At 35.2% G+C, this 21,819-nt stretch overlaps 1 protein-coding gene across 1 annotated transcript; it reads right to left on the reverse strand.

Annotated features, from left to right (window-relative positions):
- Positions 1-495: 495 nt before the first annotated feature.
- si:dkey-24p1.1 (uncharacterized protein LOC556718 homolog) lies at positions 496-20,586 on the reverse strand. Its single transcript, XM_063017343.1, is given in 17 exon segments — positions 496-1,230; positions 1,579-1,645; positions 1,859-1,944; positions 4,147-4,204; positions 4,313-4,434; positions 4,785-4,893; positions 5,422-5,497; positions 6,289-6,546; positions 7,315-7,584; positions 8,022-8,300; positions 8,565-8,843; positions 11,246-11,515; positions 11,629-11,889; positions 13,719-14,007; positions 14,010-14,506; positions 20,333-20,396; positions 20,539-20,586. Coding segments are annotated over 17 exon segments (3,246 nt in total). The 3' UTR covers positions 496-1,017.
- Positions 20,587-21,819: the final 1,233 nt, after the last annotated feature.

Genomic DNA, 21,819 nt, shown 5'->3' on the forward strand with positions numbered 1-21,819 from the left:
AGGTGGATGGATTATCTCGGCAAATGAGAAGTGCTCCCTAACACAGATTTAAACAAATTTGTGAACAATATTTGAAAAAGGCCTTTTGTGTACATAGACAAAGTCTTAGATCTTTGAGTTCAGCTCATGAAAAATAGGAGCAAAAACAAGTGTTGCATTTATATTTTTGATCAGTATAAGTTTTGCACACTTTTGAATAATCATTTATTTTGTTTATTTTATTTTCATATACGTACATACAAACATACATACACACACACGCTATATGGACAAAAGTATTGGGACACCCCTTTTAATTACTAAAGACACAAATGGGTAAAACTGTGACTAAATGTAACACAACCTTTAAGCTTTAAATTAAGAACATATTTGGTTTAATCAATTTTTGAAAGTTCAAAAAAACCTTGTAAAATTAAATACTACAATATGATTTTATCAAAACAGGAAAGAAAATTAAAAACAACTTTATTATTGTAGTTTAGCAACAGAGGGGAGTGGGTGATTAACTTGATGGACATGTACAATAAAAAAAAAAAAAAAAGTGTTAATCCACTGCATGTTTTTGGAAGATGAGCTGAAACTGTAGCACCAGTAAAAAGCATGGTAAACATGCTGACTGAGTCTATACAAATGATACAATAGGTAAATAACAGCTACTTGATCAATAAAATAGTTTACTTATGAGGTACTTGATATTGATATTACAGAAGAAGAATGCCTTTATTGTAATATGTACACATACACTGGTCCAGTACAATGACATTTTTCTCATGTCTCAGTTTGCACAAAGACACAAAAACACAAATTATATTATTAAACATCAATTATAGCATTTCACATGGTTTACACAGGAAATTAAAAATAATAATAATAATAACTTTGTACCATATAGTCATTCCACTAACCCTGTACAGCAGGAACACAAAAAGTTTTTAAAAGTTGTATATATGAGCAAAAGCCTGCAGACTGTGTAAGAAGCCTAAAAAATACATAATAGTACGTACAGTTTTATTAATGTTAAACTTTAATTTCAGAGTATTCAGTTTTGTCTTCATCCTCCGAACTGAGTTTAGGTTTACGAGGATTGTGGTGAGCTGTTACAGTTATGGACACAGTGGAGTAATTCACCTCTTCTTCCTCATCACTGCTATCCCAATCCCAGATTGTGTTTGAAAAAGGCGGCTTTGAAGCAAATGCACCAATTACATTTTCATAATCTTCATTTTCATTCTGCAAGAAAAGCAATGGTTATCTAAACCTACATTTTTACTGAGTCTTCTTTCTAATTATACCTAAAAGTTATCCATAAATCTAAACCTACATTTAACTGTATTAGTTGCATTAACTTTATCACAGTAAAGCTCCAGTCTCACTGCATGCAAAATGCATTTCATACAAAGGGATTTGTGTCAATAAGTAATTTCATATCACCAACTTCTTGAATTTTATGCAACTTTTAACTTGTGAACTTGGACCCACAAATACAACCAGATCCAAAACTGTTTGCATGCTTGGTATTGATGCCTAAACAGGTATAAAAAGCTAATGTATATATTCTCATAGACTATCATGACTTACCTTTGGCTTTTGCTTATTATTTGAGACATTAGCATAGATTATTTCACAACCATCATTCTTGGATGCACTAGAACAAAAGTATAAAATAAACATTTTATATGCATATAATTTGCTGTATGTATATACTGTATACCTTGTGTTTATACATCTACGATCAATGAGCAAATCATTTGTTAGAAGAAGTGTTCATATACTTTTGGCCATATAGTGTATATAGAAGTGCTTATATGCTTGTTCATGTATATCAGTTTAATTTCATTTTAGAGTATATATTTTTTACCTTTTATTTGAATGGTTGATAACTGGGAACTGTAGAGTCGCATAGTTAATAGTGGTCAAATCATCTTCTGTATAACGATGTCCTTTCTATAGTAGTTTAAACAGAAATTTGCTATCAAAATTTCATTGTGCATATTATGTTTGTTAGGTTATCATCATTCCTAATATGCAGATAGAGACTAGTCTAGCACATTGTAATTTGGGCAAGTAGAACAATTTTACATCCTTAAATCTAAAAATGCTGAATAATGTAGTTCACTTTTTACATCTGTGACAACTGCAAATATCAACAACAAAGAAAATTGTATTTATGTTTATAGGTCAGTAGTAATCAGGGACCCTTGAGCAAAGTTCTTAACCTTTAACTGCTTGGATTGTATTCATTCTTAATTGTGAGTACAAGATACAGTGGGGCCAAAAAGTATTTAGTCAGCCACTGATTGTGCAGGTTCTCCTATTTAGAAAGATGAGAGGTCTGTAATTTTCATCATAGCTACACTTCAACTATGAGGGACAAAATGAGAAAAAAAAAATCCAGGAAATCACATTCTAGGATTTTTAAAGAATTTATTTGTAAATGATGGTGGAAAATAAGTATTTGGTCAATAACAAACAAGCAAGATTTCTGGCTCTCACAGACCTGTAACAACTTCTTTAAGAAGCTCTTCTGTCCTCCACTCATTACCTGTATTAATGGCACCTGTTTGACATCGTTATCTGTATAAGACACCTGTCCACAGCCTCAAACAGTCAGACTCCAAACTCAACCATGGCCAAGACCAAAGAGCTGTCGAAGGACACCAGGAAGAAAATTGTAGACCTGCACCAGGCTGGGAAGAGTGAATCTACAATAGGCAAGCAGGTTGGTGTGAATACATCAACTGTGGGACCAATTGTAAGAAAATGGAAGACACACAAGACCATTGATAATCTCCCTTGGGGTCAAGATCTCATCCCGTGGGATCAAAATGATCATGAGAACGATGAGCAAAAATCCCAGAACTACACGGAGGGACCTGATGAATGACCTGCAGAGAGCTGGGACCAAAGTAAAAAGGCTACCATCAGTAACACACTACGCCGAGAGGGACTCAAATCCTGCAGTGCCAGGCGTGTCCCCCTGCTTAAGCCAGTACATGTCCAGGCCCATCTGAAGTTTGCCAGAAAGCATATGGATGATCCAGAAGAGGATTGGGAGAATATCATGTGGTCAGATGAAACCAAAATGGAACAACTCGTCGTGTTTGGAGGAAGAAGAATGCTGAGTTGCATCCCAAGAACACAATACCTACTGTGAAGCATGGGGGTGGAAACATCATGCTTTGAGGCTGTTTTTCTGCAAAGGGGACAGGACGACTGATCCGTGTTAAGGGAAGAATGAACGGGGCCATGTATCGTGAGATTTTAAGCCAAAACCTCCTTACATCAGTGAGAGCATTGAAGATGGAACGTGGCTGGGTCTTCCAGCATGACAATGATCCCAAACACACCGCTCGGGCAACGAAGGAGTGGCTCCGTAAAAAGCATTTCAAGGTCCTGGAGTGGCCTAGCCAGTCTCCAGACCTCAACCCCATAGAAAATTTGTGGAATCCGTGTTGCCCAGCGACAGCCCCAAAACATCACTGCTCTAGAGGAGATCTGCATGGAGGAATGGGCCAAAATACCAGCTACAGTGTGTGCAAACCTGGTGAAGACTTACAGGAAACGTTTGACCTCTGTCATTGCCAACAAAGGTTATGTTACAAAGTACTGAGTTGAACTTTTGTTATTGACCAAATACTTATTTTCCACCATAATTTACAAATAAATTCTTTAAAAATCCTACAATGTGATTTCCTGGATTTTTTTTTCTCATTTTGTCTCTCATAGTTGAAGTGTACCTATGATGAAAATTACAGACCTCTCTCATCTTTCTAAGTAGGAGAACTTGCACAATCAGTGGCTGACTAAATACTTTTTGGCCCCACTGTAAAAGCATTTGCTAAATGGCAAAAATGTTAATGTAAATTTCCATCTTGAGTCCAGTGTTCCTGGTTGGCACTAGACCAACATTGACCATTATTATAAAGTGGTTAGTGAGAATAAATAAATAATTTAAAAGATTTTAACCATTTAAAAACTGAAAATTTAGCCCAGGGTGGTTTCTAGATATTTACTCATTTCCTTTGCTGTTGAGGCTCTAGTCAAGTAAAGTTTTTTAAAATAATTTGTTTAAAAATTGCCAATTCTAAGTTGTCTCTTAACAGAGAAAGAAATTGTTTTGTAAATGAATGAATGAATGAATCATACCGGCATGGCTTGTGATAACTTAGGAGCATCATGCATTGTGTGAATGTTAGAAAGTGACCTAGAATTGCAAACAAAAATGTATGTGAAATGAGTCAGACATGTACTGTATCAGACATGTATATAGACTACATCTTCAAACTGCACAAGCATGAAAACATTTAACCACCCCTGCTGGTTCCTGCTGGCTGAAATATTTTGGTTTGCAGCAGCAGTGGATGGGTTGTTTAAGGCTCTTCGCTCTGTAATTCCTTCAGTAACCAAGTTCTCCTGGGTGTTGATACGTGAGCCCTGCAAATCACATGGTTTAATAAGCCAAAAAAACTTGAATTAATGCATCAATGTACTGCTGTAATAAATCTTAAGGATCAAGGACATCACACTGAGTTTTAATAATGTTGTTTTCGTCTGTTTGTTTAAACTTCTGCCACATGATTAGTGTAGTAAAAGTGACTGGTAAATGAATCGGTAAAGATGCTTTTAAACCTTCTACTGATCTACTAAATGTATTAAACATCTTTAGCTTAATTAAACAAACAGTTTTGTTAGGTGTCTTTTACCCATCCACCACTGAAGAAAAATACAAAATAAATTAACAATAGTAAAATAAAAACATTTAAAATAAAGAGAAGGAAACAAACCAATAAGTGCAAGTCTGATAATGTAGATGATAATGTTGGCATAATTGACAAGAAAAAAGATTGCTTGTGCTCTTCTTTTGTACCAAAGAATTTTTTTCCTGAGAGGAATCTGTAATGGATGAAAGAAATGCACAAATTTGGTCACTGACATATAAAGTTGAATAATAAAAAAACATTATAAGCTGTTACAGCCATACACATTGGCAATTTTAAAATGGACATGGTAAACTGACTTTTTAGAAAATATCTCAACCCCTTGACTTTTTGCCCATCTGTGATGTGAATTAAATTCAGAATGGATTTAAATATGGATATGGAAATTTCCTTTTCACAAAAGTTCAAACCTTGTACTGGAAGGGCCCACAATTAACCCACAATTTACACTGTATTGTCAGGACAAAAAAAAAGATAAAAAGTGGAGCTCTGAAGACTGTGGATCCCTACAATAAAACTGTAAAAAGGCAAAACAAAGGATTTGAAACCATATCTACAGCTTCGGGTGATCCCAGAACCACAGTGCCCTCAATAATTTTGAAACAAAGAAAGCTATGAAAGAAAGTATGGAAATGCCTTTAAAAATTTTTGAAATGTTATATTAAATGTATTTTAATATTTAACGTAGCAGAGACGTTCCTACCTGTGTACCAGAAATATGATACCTATCAGAATGCAGACAACAAATATAGAAATGAAAAAATACTGAAGACTGAAACCTAAAAAACAAACAAAGAAAAAGTTATATTTAAGACTCATGTTTTAAAAACGTCTTAGCAAAATATAAAATAACTTATACGTATATTTGCTAAAGAATCAAGCAAGTATAACATATTTTCTACAAATGATGACAGTTAATTTTGTTTTATATACACGGAAAACTATTTGGACACCTGGCCATACACTTGTTGGACATTCCATTTTAAAAACAAATAATATTAAACATGATTGACTTCAATGTGAACTTTTTAGCAATATCAACAGCCACTCCTCTAAAAAGGCTTCACCTAAGACTTTGAACTATGTTTTTGTGCCTAATTAGTCAAAACAGCATTGTTATGGCTGGGCAGTGATTGTAGTAGTTGCACTACAAAGCCTCAACTGATGTTCCAGTTCATTCCAAAGTTTCTTTAACTCAATTTTTTCTTCATGTCTTTATAGACCTTGCACAGGCCACTTTTGTGCACATGGGCACAGTCATGCTGGAACAGGAAATGATCTGCCCTAAACTGTTGACACAATATTGGAAGCATATAATTTACCTTAATTAATTGATTTATTACACCTGTTAGCAACTGTTGTAGCTGAAATGTAGTTGGTATTGCAATGGCATGTTATTATAGATTAGAAGATTTGATGCTACCATCTGATGCAAATCCCAGTAATGTAAAGGTGCAGTGAATAGCATTATTTATTTTTCTTTAAACAAACTAAACCAAGAGTGCCAAAACTGTGGAGCTCACTCTAATAATATATAGAACTTTTATAAAGTCTAATAATTTGTACACACTGTTAGCATAAAGTTGAACCAGTTCGGATTTTGATGACCCCATTTCATTTGTTGCGCTGCAGTAGTACGTTCCCGGGTTTTGTGGTTGAACAGTGTAGCTTTGAGAATTAGACAGAGCAGTTTCGTCTTCCAGTCGATACCAAGCATAGGAAGTGGCGGGAGGGTAACAGTGGACATTACAGCTCAGATGGACTGGAACATCTCCAGCCCAGTGAGCCAGTAATGTCACGTTATTAATAACTGTTATGTGTGGTCGATCTGAAAATGAAAACAGCAGAGCATAAATATTGGGTTTTTTTTCTTTTTTTTTTTTCTTTGCTGTTATTGTTTTCTTATGATTATTATTATTGTATAATTATTTTATTGTATGATGTAATGTTTTACACTTTGGTTACATTTATGACAGGACAGGTATTTACAGGTTACACATGATTCATCTGTTCAAGTTCATGTCAAACATTGTGACGGCAAATTTTGTATCTCCTGTGGGAGGAAACTGGAGCGCCTAGAGAAAACCCACACAGACACAGGCAGAATATGCAAACTCCACCTGAAAATCCCTACCCCTTTTGCTGTGAGGAGACAGTGCCACCCACCAAGCTTAGTAGAATTTATTAAGAATAATTTATAATTATACATTGTAGTATATTTAGTGATTTTCAGATCCACTGAGTAGAAGAATGCAAGTATGCAAATATAGTGGCTGTATATACAAATTCATTACAGGCCAAAACATCTATTCAGTCACAACTACAGACAATTTAGACCAGAAAAGAACGATAGAACCTGATTCTGATCAGAAATAAGGTTGCGTCACATGTTAAATTAAAGGCTAATTTTAATTTGTATTTACTATATAGTAAATTTCCGGTGTCTGTATCAGTATGACCTGCTTCGGTTATTAATGACAGCTTAATTCACTGCAAATTGTATTAAAAACATAGCAGTTACCATGTTTGTTTTTTTCACACTGACTGACACTGCCCGCACTGACTGAAACAAGATGTGTTATTTTAGGATACTCACACTTGACTTTGATATGTACTGGTGCAGAATGAGTGCTGCCAAGATAATTTTTGGCAATGCAGGAGTAATTTCCAGAGTAAGAGTCCTTAAGAAAGTGTTGTGTTAATATAGGTCCATCTCCCACCTTCACTGAATGTGCTTCAACAGATTTCATCCAGCTATAACTGGACACAGGGGGGTCAGAACGAGCTGTACAGGTGAGTGTCAGGTTAAATCCCTCTTTTAGCTCTGTTCCAGGATGTGCTGTGATTGTAACATTTTTGGGGGAATCTGCAAAAATAATATAGCATCATTTAAAATATTTCACTTAAGTGTTTTGCTTTTCTTGATATAGACATATATTATGAAAATAATAAACTGTATAAACACCAGAACATCACTTCAGTGTTTTCTCATAAACTATTATTCCAAATCTATGGGTATTAATGTTGGAACAAAGTTGGCCCACTTCTCCATAAAGGCTTTCCACTGGATTTCTACACATTTTAAAATGTCAGCATTAATTTCTATTGAAGTGTGTTTATAAAGGTTAGATTACATGATTAATGATCAGTCATTAAAGCTTGGTTTTTATATTTCTATTTACTCATCACTGTTAAATAGAGTTATTTTAATTTAAATCCATGACATCTTGCATCTTAAAAATATTACAGGCTTAAATTTTGTGCTTATTGCAACAGAAAATAGTGGTAAGTAGTATTACTTACACAAAACCTTTAAGTCTTGTTTTGTGTAGTTTTGCCCCTCTGTGTTTTTTGCTGTGCAGGTGTAAATGCCAGAATCTGACTCAGACACGTTGAAAGAGAAAGTCAGAATGTTGGATGTTTGACTGCTGGACAAAATTAAATTGCCTTGTGGTTCCATTACAGATGTTCTTCTTAATGTGAGGGTTGACTGAGGTGAGCTTTTAACAGTACACTGAATGGTCAGCTTTTCAGACTCTTTTACAACAGGTTTTATATTCAGATTAAGTTGCCTGGGAGGATCTTAAATAAATGTTAAACAAGAAAAGAATTAACTCACACAAAACAACGTAATTTAACTGTAAAACCAAAAAAATATATAACATTAATTTTATGTATGGAATTTATCAGAAATATGGTTTTAACATAATTACATGTGAACCCCAGTTGTATAATTGCAAGCACTAATGGCTGTCACTAGATAATTAAAAATAAATCAGGTTCCAAAAGTACTTTACATCTGCACTGGACACAAAGGAAATTTAACTTAGGAAAAACAATACTTACAAAGTACAGAAACTTGAAATTCAGTAGAATTGGACCCTGAACCAAGAGCATTCCTGGCACTGCACATGTACCATCCAGCATCAGAAACATCCGCAAAACCAAACAAATTCTGTGATCGAGTTTGTGAAAGAGAAACATATTTGTGTGTGTTCTCTTGTTTAAAGTACCACGAATAATTGTTAGGGGGAGGATTTGCATCAGTTGTACACCTGAGAGTGTCAAGAGTGTGACCCAGCTTTACTTCAGATGTGCCATGAATGGCTGTGTTTTGTGGAGCATCTACAAAACAAGTATACAAAATTATTAGCATACTTGGTTTAAAAAAAGTTTTATTACACGTTTCTCTGTCTAATAAAGTCTAATAAAAACAAAAATAGAAATCTAGCCTAAAAAACTGGTCAATAATTAACCTATTCCTGACTAGAATAGCATAAAAAAGCTATACATCATTTTAGTTTATAATGAAATCTCTGTATTGTAATTAGTTTTGAAGTCACATACTGCAAGTTTTTGATTAGATGATGCAATGATCATATGGCTGTGCAGAAAGCATCTATTAAAGGCCTAGTCTTTTATGAGCAAACTTTTCATCACTGTGCAAAAAAACCCTTTCCAACAGCTTGATATTTTTACCATCTACAGCCAATAACTTTACAGAAGCAAGTAAGTGCAAAACTTGGATTCTTACACTACAGGAAACTTAATCTGACCTGATAAGTCAACTTTCATTCCCCTCCCTTCCTCAAAAAACTTACATTACAGGTAAAATTATATATATATATATATATATATATATATATATATATATATATATAATATAATTTATAATTATATATTATTTATAATTATAATTCTATTGCATATACATTTATACACACACACACACACATACAGTATATATACGTATATACTGTATATATACAGTGTATCACAAAAGTGAGTACACCCCTCACATTTCTGCAGATATTTAAGTATATCTTTTCATGGGACAACACTGACAAAATGACACTGACACAATGAAAAGTAGTCTGTGTGCAGCTTATATAACAGTGTAAATTTATTCTTCCCTCAAAATAACTCAATATACAGCCATTAATGTCTAAACCACTGGCAACAAAAGTGAGTACACCCCTTAGTGAAAGTTCCTGAAGTGTCAATATTTTGTGTGACCACCATTATTTCCCAGAACTGCCTTAACTCTCCTGGGCATGGAGTTTACCAGAGCTTTACAGGTTGCCACTGGAATGCTTTTCCACTCCTCCATGACGACATCACGGAGCTGGTGGATATTCGAGACTTTGCGCTCCTCCACCTTCCGCTTGAGGATGCCCCAAAGATGTTCTATTGGGTTTAGGTCTGGAGACATGCTTGGCCAGTCCATCACCTTTACCCTCAGCCTCTTCAATAAAGCAGTGGTCGTCTTAGAGGTGTGTTTGGGGTCATTATCATGCTGGAACACTGCCCTGCGACCCAGTTTCCGGAGGGAGGGGATCATGCTCTGCTTCAGTATTTCACAGTACATATTGGAGTTCATGTGTCCCTCAATGAAATGTAACTCCCCAACACCTGCTGCACTCATGCAGCCCCAGACCACGGCATTCCCACTACCATGCTTGACTGTAGGCATGACACACTTATCTTTGTACTCCTCACCTGATTGCCGCCATACATGCTTGAGACCATCTGAACCAAACAAATTAATCTTGGTCTCATCAGACCATAGGACATGGTTCCAGTAATCCATGTCCTTTGTTGACATGTCTTCAGCAAACTGTTTGCGGGCTTTCTTGTGTAGAGACTTCAGAAGAGGCTTCCTTCTGGGGTGACAGCCATGCAGACCAATTTGATGTAGTGTGCGGCGTATGGTCTGAGCACTGACAGGCTGACCCCCCACCTTTTCAATCTCTGCAGCAATGCTGACAGCACTCCTGCGCCTATCTTTCAAAGACAGCAGTTGGATGTGACGCTGAGCACGTGCACTCAGCTTCTTTGGACGACCAACGCGAGGTCTGTTCTGAGTGGACCCTGCTCTTTTAAAACGCTGGATGATCTTGGCCACTGTGCTGCAGCTCAGTTTCAGGGTGTTGGCAATCTTCTTGTAGCCTTGGCCATCTTCATGTAGCGCAACAATTCATCTTTTAAGATCCTCAGAGAGTTCTTTGCCATGAGGTGCCATGTTGGAACTTTCAGTGACCAGTATGAGAGAGTGTGAGAGCTGTACTACTAAATTGAACACACCTGCTCCCTATGCACACCTGAGACCTAGTAACACTAATGAGTCACATAACATTTTGGAGGGAAAATGACAAGCAGTGCTCAATTTGGACATTTAGGGGTGTAGTCTCTTAGGGGTGTACTCACTTTTGTTGCCGGTGGTTTAGACATTAATGGCTGTATATTGAGTTATTTTGAGGGAAGAATAAATTTACACTGTTATATAAGCTGCACACAGACTACTTTTCATTGTGTCAAAGTGTCATTTTGTCAGTGTTGTCCCATGAAAAGATATACTTAAATATCTGCAGACATGTGAGGGGTGTACTCACTTTTGTGATACACTGTATATGTATATGTATATATGTATGTATATGTATATATGTATATATATATATATATATATATATATATATATATATATATATATATATATATATATATATATATAATAAAATAATACTTACACTTTACAGATATGTTGATGAGATCAGATGCTGTTGCTTGAACTGAATTGATAGCTTGACAGTAATAAGTTCCGTTTTGACTTGGTTCTATATTTAAAAAGGTTAATTGACTATTGTCTTTTGTAACTATTTCTATATTATCTTTGAACCATTTGTAGGATCCCTGTTGAACTTCTGGTTTGCTACTTGTCACCATGCATGTAAGAGTAAGGTTGTCTCCTTCTTTTAAACTGTTGGAGGTAGCAATGACACGGACACCTTTTGGAGGATCTGAGAAACATAAAGCATAGTCCTGTTTCTACATATCTCATTATGAAATATCCATAATAAATATTAATAAAAAATTTGCATGTTTATTTATGTATGAATCCACTTAAGCTTACGAAAAACATCAATGTCGATGTCATGTGAGGTTCCGTTTCCATGTATGTTGGAGGCCTCACAGTAGTACTTGCCACTGTCTTCTGGTTTTATTGAAGGCAGGTTAAGCACCATTCCTTCCTGGTAAATAGTGCTTTGATTGTTTCTTTTTCTCCACTTAAATGTTGCATTTGGATGGGCTTTGCTGGAGCATGTGATTTTGACATCTTCTCCCTCATTTGCTATCTTATCTCTTTCTGACAACTTTACATCTTTGGGTGCATCTAGATAAATGCATAAAGAATGAGAACCTAAACAAATAATGCTAATTGTGCTTAGACTATAATACATTCTATAGACAAATTAATGTTTTGGTCACACCAGTTGCTTGCAGATGTTTAAACCTAATTATACATAATAAAGTATATGCTTTACAACTTCATAGAAACAGTTTAGGTCCAAAATAGGATCCATAAAGATATGGTTTAACAAGCCAGGCCTTCTTGTTCAACATCAGTACCTGATGCTCCTCTGACTAAATTGGCTCAAATACCCACAGACCTCCCCCCTCCAGTCCTCACAATCTTCAACAAAGGCACTATAGAGAACATTCTGACCAGCAGTCTCCCAGTCTGGTATGGCAACTGTACAGCCTCAGACCACAAATCCCTCCACGGAGTAGTGAGAACAGCAGAGAGAATCATCAGAACCTCACTTCCGTCCATACAACAACTACACCAGTCACACTGTCCCAGCAGAGCAACCAAGATAATTGATCCCTCACACCCCGCCTACCACAGCATGCGATGCAACATACCTGAACATACTTACAGACCGTCAAAACATATTTATAAGAGTTAATATCTTCATATCTTCATAATGCAGCTATTCTTCTTTTTGTGCAATAATTCAAAGCATTTAGCACTAAGCATTTTATCTTATTACTTTCACCAGTGGCATGTTTACAGTTACACTGTGCAATAGCAGTAACAATTACCTCACCACTGTTAACTATGTGCAATATTTTTTACTTAACATGTATTTTATGTCTTTCTACAATGTCTGTGCAATATTTTTCATGTAACATATGTTTTTTATGTCTGTCTATGATGTCTAGTATGTCTATCTGTTGTCTTGTCTATGCTCTTGTTATATTTGTACATTGGAGAAGCGCAATCTCGTTCAGCTGTGCACTCCTAGTTATATAGTCTGAATGACAAAGAAGTTCACTTTGACCTCTTTCATAACTTTTACAATCTCTGATTAAGCTGTTGGTTGATCTCTGTCATTTTTGTTAGGATTTAATACACAGCCCCATTTACTTAGCTAATCTTGAATGATTTGCATGTAAACATAATTTTGTATGGGGTCAATTATATAGCTCTGTATTTACACTCAGAATTTATGTCTATACAGGAAATAATGAATGCACTAAAGCATGCATTTTGTATTAGAGTATTTTTTAGCAGAATTCAAGTTCGTACAACCTGGAATTGTTTATAATTGTTAATCAGTTATAAACTAAAGTTTCACTCAGGAGCTTACATTACTGAATGTGGGCTAAAATGCATGCTACAGTGTGGTGAAAAAGTATTTACCCCTTCCCCTTCTTCTATTTTGCTAATTTGTCACATTTAAATGTTTCATATCTTCTAATTAAATATTAACATATTAAAAATATCTAAAAAAACATTTAAATGATTCCATTTATTACCAAAATATGAAAAACCTATATCACCCATGTGAAAAAGTTAAAGCCTTGCAATTAGTCTTTTATGTTGCTGTGGAGGCATTTTGGCCCACTATTCTTTGTGGAATTGTTTCTGCAACATGGTATCATGGGCTGCTTTTTGAGACGTTCTAGCCTGCTTTATATTGCCAGACATGTGAAGTGATGTTTAGATTCAACAGGTCTGGTATTAATCATGCCTGGCTTTGGCTGGTGTAACTGAACTGAACAACTTTCAATTGAATTTAGCTTACTGGTTGATTTAGTACCATAAGGGAGCAATTACTTTTTCACAGGATGACATTTATCTTAAATAAATGGAAGTATTATTTAAAAGCTGCATGAGAGTAAACCATGTATGTTTTTGTGTTTAGGTATACCCACATTGCACGTTAAGAGTGACACCCCTAGCCAGGCAGTCATCATTGTTATTAGCTGGATGGCATTTTAAAGTCTTCTTATCATCTTCCCAGTTCACCTTCAGCGTCAGCTTGGTGTTTTTTTCCTGTTCTGGATTTTCTTTCTGGATGTTATTTTTTTGTTCTGTGTCAGGCATGTCCCATTCAGGAAACTCACAGGTTGCAGATGTTGCACAATGAAGAATCAATGTGTCACCTTCTTTAATTGTTTTGTTCATCTCTGATAAGTTCAAATGGACCTTGCATGGATTGTCTTCAAAATTAAGTAAACAAATAACAAGGCATAATTAATTAAATAAATACAAATCGGGTCCTCCAAACTCCTAAAAATAAAAACAAGCCAACAGGACTTACCTGTTATTGAAAGAACCATAGGCTTACTCATATATTTGCTATTTGTATTTATATATCTGAAGTTATACTGTCCACTGTCCTGCTTTTGAAGATCAGTAATTCTTAAGGAGCATGATTTCGCTTCACTTGTTTTATCTTCAGAAAGAAAGTGCACTCTGTTTAAGTACTCAGTAGACTGTGGGTGCTCCTTTGTATTGCTGTATACAATAGTCCCATTAAAACGCTTTTCTGAATGAATGTACTCAGGATTCTTAAACCAGAGCAGTGTCTCACTTATCTCTGTATAAGTGCAGGTAATTGTTACACATGATCCCTCAGGTTTGGTTGCAGTCTTCTCAGTGATGACTATATTTGCCAGTGAATGGGCTATCAACAGGGGGCTGTACACATACAGGGTAACTGAAGAAAGAAACCAAAATCAGCAATACATCACATAATTATTGCCTTGAGAGCTGTTATGTGCAGTCCCACCTAGACATTGTCATCTTTTTCTGTTTGTAGTTGACTAAAATATTTAATTTTGTAGTCTTTCCTTAAACTGTATGACACACCCTGTTGTCCTGTTTATGAAACAAAATTGCAGCATAACTATAAATTTGTGGATTTAAGGTGATGTAACAGAAAACTATTTGTTCTATTTTACTTGATGTAATTTGGTTAGCAGGGACTAAAAGACTATTTAAAGGGAAAGCATGAGTATGAAACTAATTGCATCTGGTAATGTTGCTGTTGTGAATGTAGTTGGAATGTAATTAGATTAAAATAGGTTTTTAAAATAAAGTAAAATAATGTATACATTTGGTTTCACTAGAAATCAGACAATGGTCTAATTCAGTGTCTTAGGACTGTGCTGCACTTACTCAGTTGAGTATTTTTAAATTATAAAAATACAGCAGGACTGTGAAATCTATATGTACCTATTTATTAAAAGTTAAATACACAAGTGTACATGTGTTATGAGATTTCATAAGCACACCTGACATCTCAATAAATGATTTGGTCATCTAGTGTGTGCAAAAAAACTTGTATGAATATGTTTGTGTGCATTTCTGTACTAGAATGTTTCTGTAATTTGATCATACAGTGATGCACGGTAGCCATACTTGAAATGTTTTCACTGATCTGTGGTTACATGCTATGTTTACTCGTTACTGTAAGATATGATGCATGTTATAATGCTTTTGAACTTTATACAGTTTTTGCACAATTTAAATGTATTGCTCTTTAAAAATGTATAAAAGTCATACCACGTTAGTTAGGAATTGCTGGTACACAGCAATTTTTAGGTCTCTCGCTACAGACAATGTGTGTCAAAGGTCTAAAACCACTAATGAAAATGTGGCATTTTCATACAATGATTTTTATTCATCACAAATCATATGATGAACATACTATTTGAGTGAAATGTTAAATCTGAAGATTAACATGATGTTCCGAATCAGTATCAGAAGACAAATGCTCAAAGTCATCTAAGCATGTGACCTTTTTGTTTTGAAGTGCCAAATACAGAATAAGAAATTCGGGAATTGAAATTTTTTTTTTGGTTTACTTTTCACTCAGATATGCTGATTATATGATTTGTAATGAAAAACATTTTATTACATCTGAAATATGCAACGCAGAAGCATGTTTCTGATCGCATAGTGTAAAGTTTCTTTTTCACTACTTTTTTTATATAATTTTAAAAACAGCCAAAAAGTATAATGCTGTGATAAAGCTGTAATACGTACCCAGTGAAAAGAGGCATCTCTGAGTGGAATACATTGTTCTGTTAGCTGCACTGTGAATGTAACGTTTACAAGTTTTGCTCTTCATGCTTCATTTATTCAGCTCATGTTCATCACAGCTGTGAATGACTCACTCTATGTGTGCACACTGTGGTTTAACAGTTCATACACTTTTCTTATCTTTGGTAACATTAACTGACAAAATAATAATTATTTTACACATACTGTAAATGTGTCAGGTCTTAACACAATATGTAACATCTTGTGACAGCTTTAGAAAAAAAGTATTTACTAAATTCCCTTTCAATTTTGTTATAACTGCTAAATTATTATATGAACAAATACATATTTTTAAACTGTTTAATAGTAAAGAGTCTAAATAGTCATCTGTTAGAAATTCATTGACATGCTAAAAAATATATGAAACAATACATACAGAAACTCATTAAATGCAAGTTTTACAAATGAAATCTGTAACTGAGTGATTGTTTTAAACCAGAAGACACTCCTAAATAAAACAACAAAATGGTAAAACAAAAGGAGAACTCCCCAATGTGTAGTATGTGCATGATCAGTTATGAAAATAGAAAAACAACTCTTATTCCGGGTAATGATAAAAGGATATGCTAATGTAGCTCACTGTAGCCCACTTCCTGCACATTGGTTTTATGTCTCTTGAATACTGTACATGTTATATTTTTAGTGCACAAAAGACCTTAACGAATACTAATCTTTTTACATTTATGTAGGACTAGAACATTTCCACTTTTTGTCTTCTCCTGGTTGCATTGCTGTAGAAAAAAACTATGGTATTTATCAGGTAATTTTCATGATCTAAAATTATACTTGAAAGACCTGTTCAGTATGACTAAAAACAAATTAGCCCTTTTTCAAACAAAAAAAAAAGTAATATTAAAGTATACTGTATGTGGCCTACTCAACAATATTCAAATAGTCTCTGCAGTGTCATTAGCCAAGTTGAGCACAGATCCCAGCCACAAGCTATTAACTAAACTGTGCTGGCAACAACAAGCCTCTAAACACACCGTCACACCAGTTTTATTTGAAGGACGCAGTTTTTACTTGGATGCCAAGACAACAAGCTGTGTCTTCAGACAGTAGTTTACCTCTCATAAGAATTACAAAGGAGAAAGTTCAGCTCCGACACAGTGGTGTATAAAGTACCGGAAGTCCATACTTGAGTAAAAGCACAAGTATCTTACCAGAAATTTACTTAGATAGAAGTAAAAGTCACCTTTTAAAATATTACTTGAGTAAAAGTCTAAAAGTATCTGATATTTAATGTACTTAAGTATTAAAAGTAATTTGATATTAAATGTACTTAAGTATTACAAGTAGAAGTAAAAGTAACTGCTGTTAGTATAAACTGAAGCTGTAATTTAGAAAAATATAAGATTGTTCTTTTAAGCCTGTAAACCAACTTAACAACCTTTTTTCTTCCTTCCATCTGAACATGATCTGTGCCAATTTGTGATTATAATCAGCTGTTCACATCACCTATTTGAAATCACATCCTTATTTAGTTGTTTTTTAACCTTATTACGAGGACTAAATTGCCCTGTTCCAACTTTTTTTAGAATGTGTTGTAGCTTAAAATGCATGTATGTGTATGTTAAGAATGAAGTTGACCAGACAAAACATGAAATATTTTGGGTTCATAAAAGATGGAATAAGAGTCGATGTAAATGTAAAAAACACTGCATCTATTTTATTTGCATTTTCTATACTGTCCCATTTTTTTTATTTGGGTAGTACATTCAAGTTATAGGTACTGTATATATCCCAATAACCTAAAACAACTGAATTTTGGCAGAATTAATTTAAAAGCAAAACTCAAGCTTAACTAAACGTGTGGCACTTTTAACCCTTTAATGATCTGCTCAACCATTGGTTTAAATCTAAATAGCTGGGTAAAATAAGCTGTATTTAAATAATCTTTTTGGGCTGTATCTACTCCCTGAATGGCATGTGTTAAACTATATTGATAACAATTATTGGTATTCTTACTTTAAGAAAACACCATTTCTAACTTGTGTCAACCTGAAGCAGCAGCTGAAAGATCATCCATAACATTTTGAAAGTTGAGTTCTTGTTGAGAGCATTAAAGGGTTAAAGATGTGCATGTTCCTCAGCACCATGAATGTTTCCTCTGTCGGTGTAAAACAGAAGTTATCTGAGGAAATATTTGTCCGTAGGTGAGTTTTTAAAAATGATGGAACACATCATGTCTGCACTGAATTAATTACAAACTAATGTAGTGAAACGTTTTATTTGTGGTTCAAATGTAATCGGTAGCTAGATATCTGAACAATGTTAATGCTAATAATAATAATAATAATAATAAAAACAATGGTGCTGTGGCTTTACTTTGTTTAGCATTCTTAACTTACATCAGTAGGACGGGGAGATTCTGAAATGCCGATTATTCCGTATCTTTGAGTGAACGATGCGCTTTTAGGAAACGTTTGCATCTGCGCATTAATGTGTTTAACCGCTGATGTAATTTACAAGCGCAGAGTCGCTAAACCTGCTGTAGTCTGTCACACATCTCACATTATTTAGCTAAAAAATTCTTGTCGTTATATTTTGTAGAAACGAGTAACGAATTCGCGTACAGCAAATGTATCGGAGTAAAAGTACACAATTTCTTTAGGAAATGTAGTGGAGTAAAAGTGAAAGTTAACGAATTTTTTTTATACTCCAGTAAAGTACAGATACTCCAAAAAACTAATTAAGTACTGTAACGAAGTATTATTACTTCGTTACTATACACCACTGTATTTACACAATCATTCTTTTATTTTATTCTTTCAGCTGTTCCTGTATGTAGGGGTCACCACTGCAGATTATTCTGGTCCAATTATCTGATTTGGCACAGTTTTTTTTTTTTAATTCTGAATGCTCTTCCTGACACAAACCTCCTTTACTTTATTCAGGTGTAGGACCATCAATGACTGCATTTTAGAAAATGTTCAAACATTTCTGGAAATAGAGTTACTCATTCAGAGTTCAAACGTCGGTTAAACACATAAAATATGCATTGTTAAACAGGGAACATATTTTATTAGATTAATTTAATAAAGCTGTAGGTCAACACACAAACTGCACTCTAACTTGTTACTAACACTTTGGATTTTTAATACAGCATGTAGATTAAGTAAATACAGTCATTTTAATTGATCACACTGTTTTTAGACAAAGTAAACAATGTGGAGTACATTTACATATTCGGCATTTAGCAGACGCCTTTATCCAAAGCAACTTACATTACAGTTATAGCATACAGTTTGAGCAATTGAGGGTTAAGGGCCTTGCTCAAGGGTCCAACAGCAGCAACCTGGCAGTTGTGGAGTTTGAACCAGTGACCTTCTAATTACTAGTCCAGTACCTTAACCACTAGGCTACTGTTTGCCCCTGTACATAAAACTGATATACAGCCAATATGGCAGAAGATGCAGCTAACTGGTTTTATCTCTATTAAACCATTCGCCTACTGCAGACAAAATATTTTGTAACATAAAATGAGTAGAATTTGTCTACTTTGGTATATTTTGGGGTTGTTTGTGCATGTTAAATTTTATTTTGGTGAAATAAACATCACAATTAAGTGATTAGTAGTCAGTTAGACAACTTAGCTTTTTTTTTTTTTTTTGCTCTGTTCTAAAATGTTCTGTAGTATCAATAATATTTTACAAATAAAGACATTAATTCACAAACATTCAGACCTAAAACTAAAAATCAAATAAAATGTACCTAAAATATCCAAATCATATTCTAAAGGCAAAAAACAACCTGTGACTGCTACAAAGTAATTTGAAATGGAATTGTCTGGTATCTGGCATCCTAATGTTCCAATTATCTAAATAATTTTAATATTAAAAATAAACTATAAACTAATTATTTGAATTGTTATTTTTTAAAGTCAACATGGTTTAAAAAAATATATTGCTTCTAATTTTAGTGTCATCTGTGACATCTGCTGATCAAGCAATGAAACTGCATATCCTACAAGTTCTTTTACAGTAGATCCCTGATTCTGGGATGGTACAAATAACCTTCCTCTAATGCACTACTGCAAAAATGTCTCTTGATAAGAAAATCTGTAACGTTCACACTTTAAATTCTAATCCTTAATATATTTACTTCAATGGAATGAAAATAAGCTAGTACGTACAAACACCTTTTAGGATGGGGCGGTGTAAATTCCCTCTCCCCTAGCTCACCACACAAACAAAGTTTAACAATCATATAATGCGTTTATTAAGCTAAATAATTTCTTAACCCCGATTACCCGACAAATACATTATAAACACAAATACAAAACAAAGACCAAGCTACTGGTCATGCACGTTCCCATGTTCAGAAGTTAATAAAGGCTCGGCGGCCACCACATAGTTTGCAGACCGTGGAGAGCAAAATCCGGTAAGATAGGGAGGACAAGAGTTTATTAAACTAAACCGGGACTCAGGTAGCTCACCACCTTTAGCCCGTTGGCGTGGTGTGGGTCCGTTGCCGCTCCGTTCTTTTGTTGTCTGTCCACGCTATTCCCAACGACCACAAAAGAGTGGCATGTGCGCACACTTGTATGCGTGAAAAAAAACGACAGTTAAAAAAAAAAGTATTTTCCACCAGTGTCAGAAGTTTGCAAAGCCGGCCACCATGCTCCCTTTCCCAATCACTAACTTCCTTGTTTATCTCCAAGACCCGTTCCTGATTGGCTGACGGTCCCATGACGTACAGCAAAAACGTCTGGGGCACGTAAACACAGAGGATTGTTTGTTTGTTTATTAGGATTTTAACGTCATGTTTTACACTTTGGTTACAGTCATGACAGGAACGGTAGTTACTCATTACATCTTCGGACTATATATCTATATCTTTGGACTGTGGGAGGAAACCGGAGCACCCGGAGTAAACCCACGCAGACACGGGGAGAACATGCAAACTCCACTCAGAAAGGACCCAGGCCGCCCCACCTGGGGATTGAACCCAGGACCTTCTTGCTGTGAGGCGACAGTGCTACCCACTTAGCCACTGTGCCGCCCTAAATAGAGAGGAAAGGAAATACCCTTTTATATTATAAGGTAATTATTTCCTATCTTCCTCCACATTTTCTTTTCAAACTAATTAAACAATTGTGACTTTGTTACAAAGCAAAGAACATTGCCTGATATGTTTATTAAAGCAATAAGCCATGAGAGACCGTGCGTTACTGCGATTTTATCACGGGGAAGGTTGTTTTGCCTAAAACGTCTTTCCCCGTGATAAAATCATAGCAGTAACGCAGGGTCTCGAGTGGCTTATTGCTTTTATAAAACGGCGGTCAACATAAAATATAATAAAATACAACAATGTTCAATTTACAAATGTTTTTATTTACAAAAACACTTACAAAAAGCATTCTTCCGTGACCCCAGGTAGTTCTTAACAGTGTTGCTAGGCAACATGAGGGCGAACATAACATTAACTTTTTCTTTTCAGTGGCGTATTAATATGGAATGATGTGAGGTGGTCCTAGGTGTGCGTTTATCGGGGATTTTACAACGGCTTCAAACGCGGCTCAGCCAATCAGATTTTAGCACCGGAACCAGGGGCGATTTAATGCACGGGCTTACCTGGGCTTCAGCCCAGGGGCCCCGAATAATTGAGGGCCCCGGATTGGCTGTTTTATTTTTTTTATTTCGTTAGTTATTTTGGTTAATAAGAATGGGGAAGCTTACAAACCAATGATTTTGTAAATCATTTACACGTTATTCATATTTCTAACTGTTGATTGGCCAGAGCTGCTGTAATTCTGATTGGTGGTTTCAGTTAAGCAACGTGAACGTTAGAGCTAGTATGTGAGTGACATTCAGCTCAGCCAATCAGAATGCAGCACCAGGTTTATACATGTGTGTTCGGACGTTCTGCAGTTAGTTTTGTAAATGAGACTTGCCTTATGGTCCCAGCATTGAAGTTCGGGTT

This window comes from Trichomycterus rosablanca, chromosome 20 (assembly GCF_030014385.1).
Source record: "Trichomycterus rosablanca isolate fTriRos1 chromosome 20, fTriRos1.hap1, whole genome shotgun sequence".
In the NCBI taxonomy this organism is placed as follows: Eukaryota; Metazoa; Chordata; class Actinopteri; order Siluriformes; family Trichomycteridae; genus Trichomycterus; species Trichomycterus rosablanca.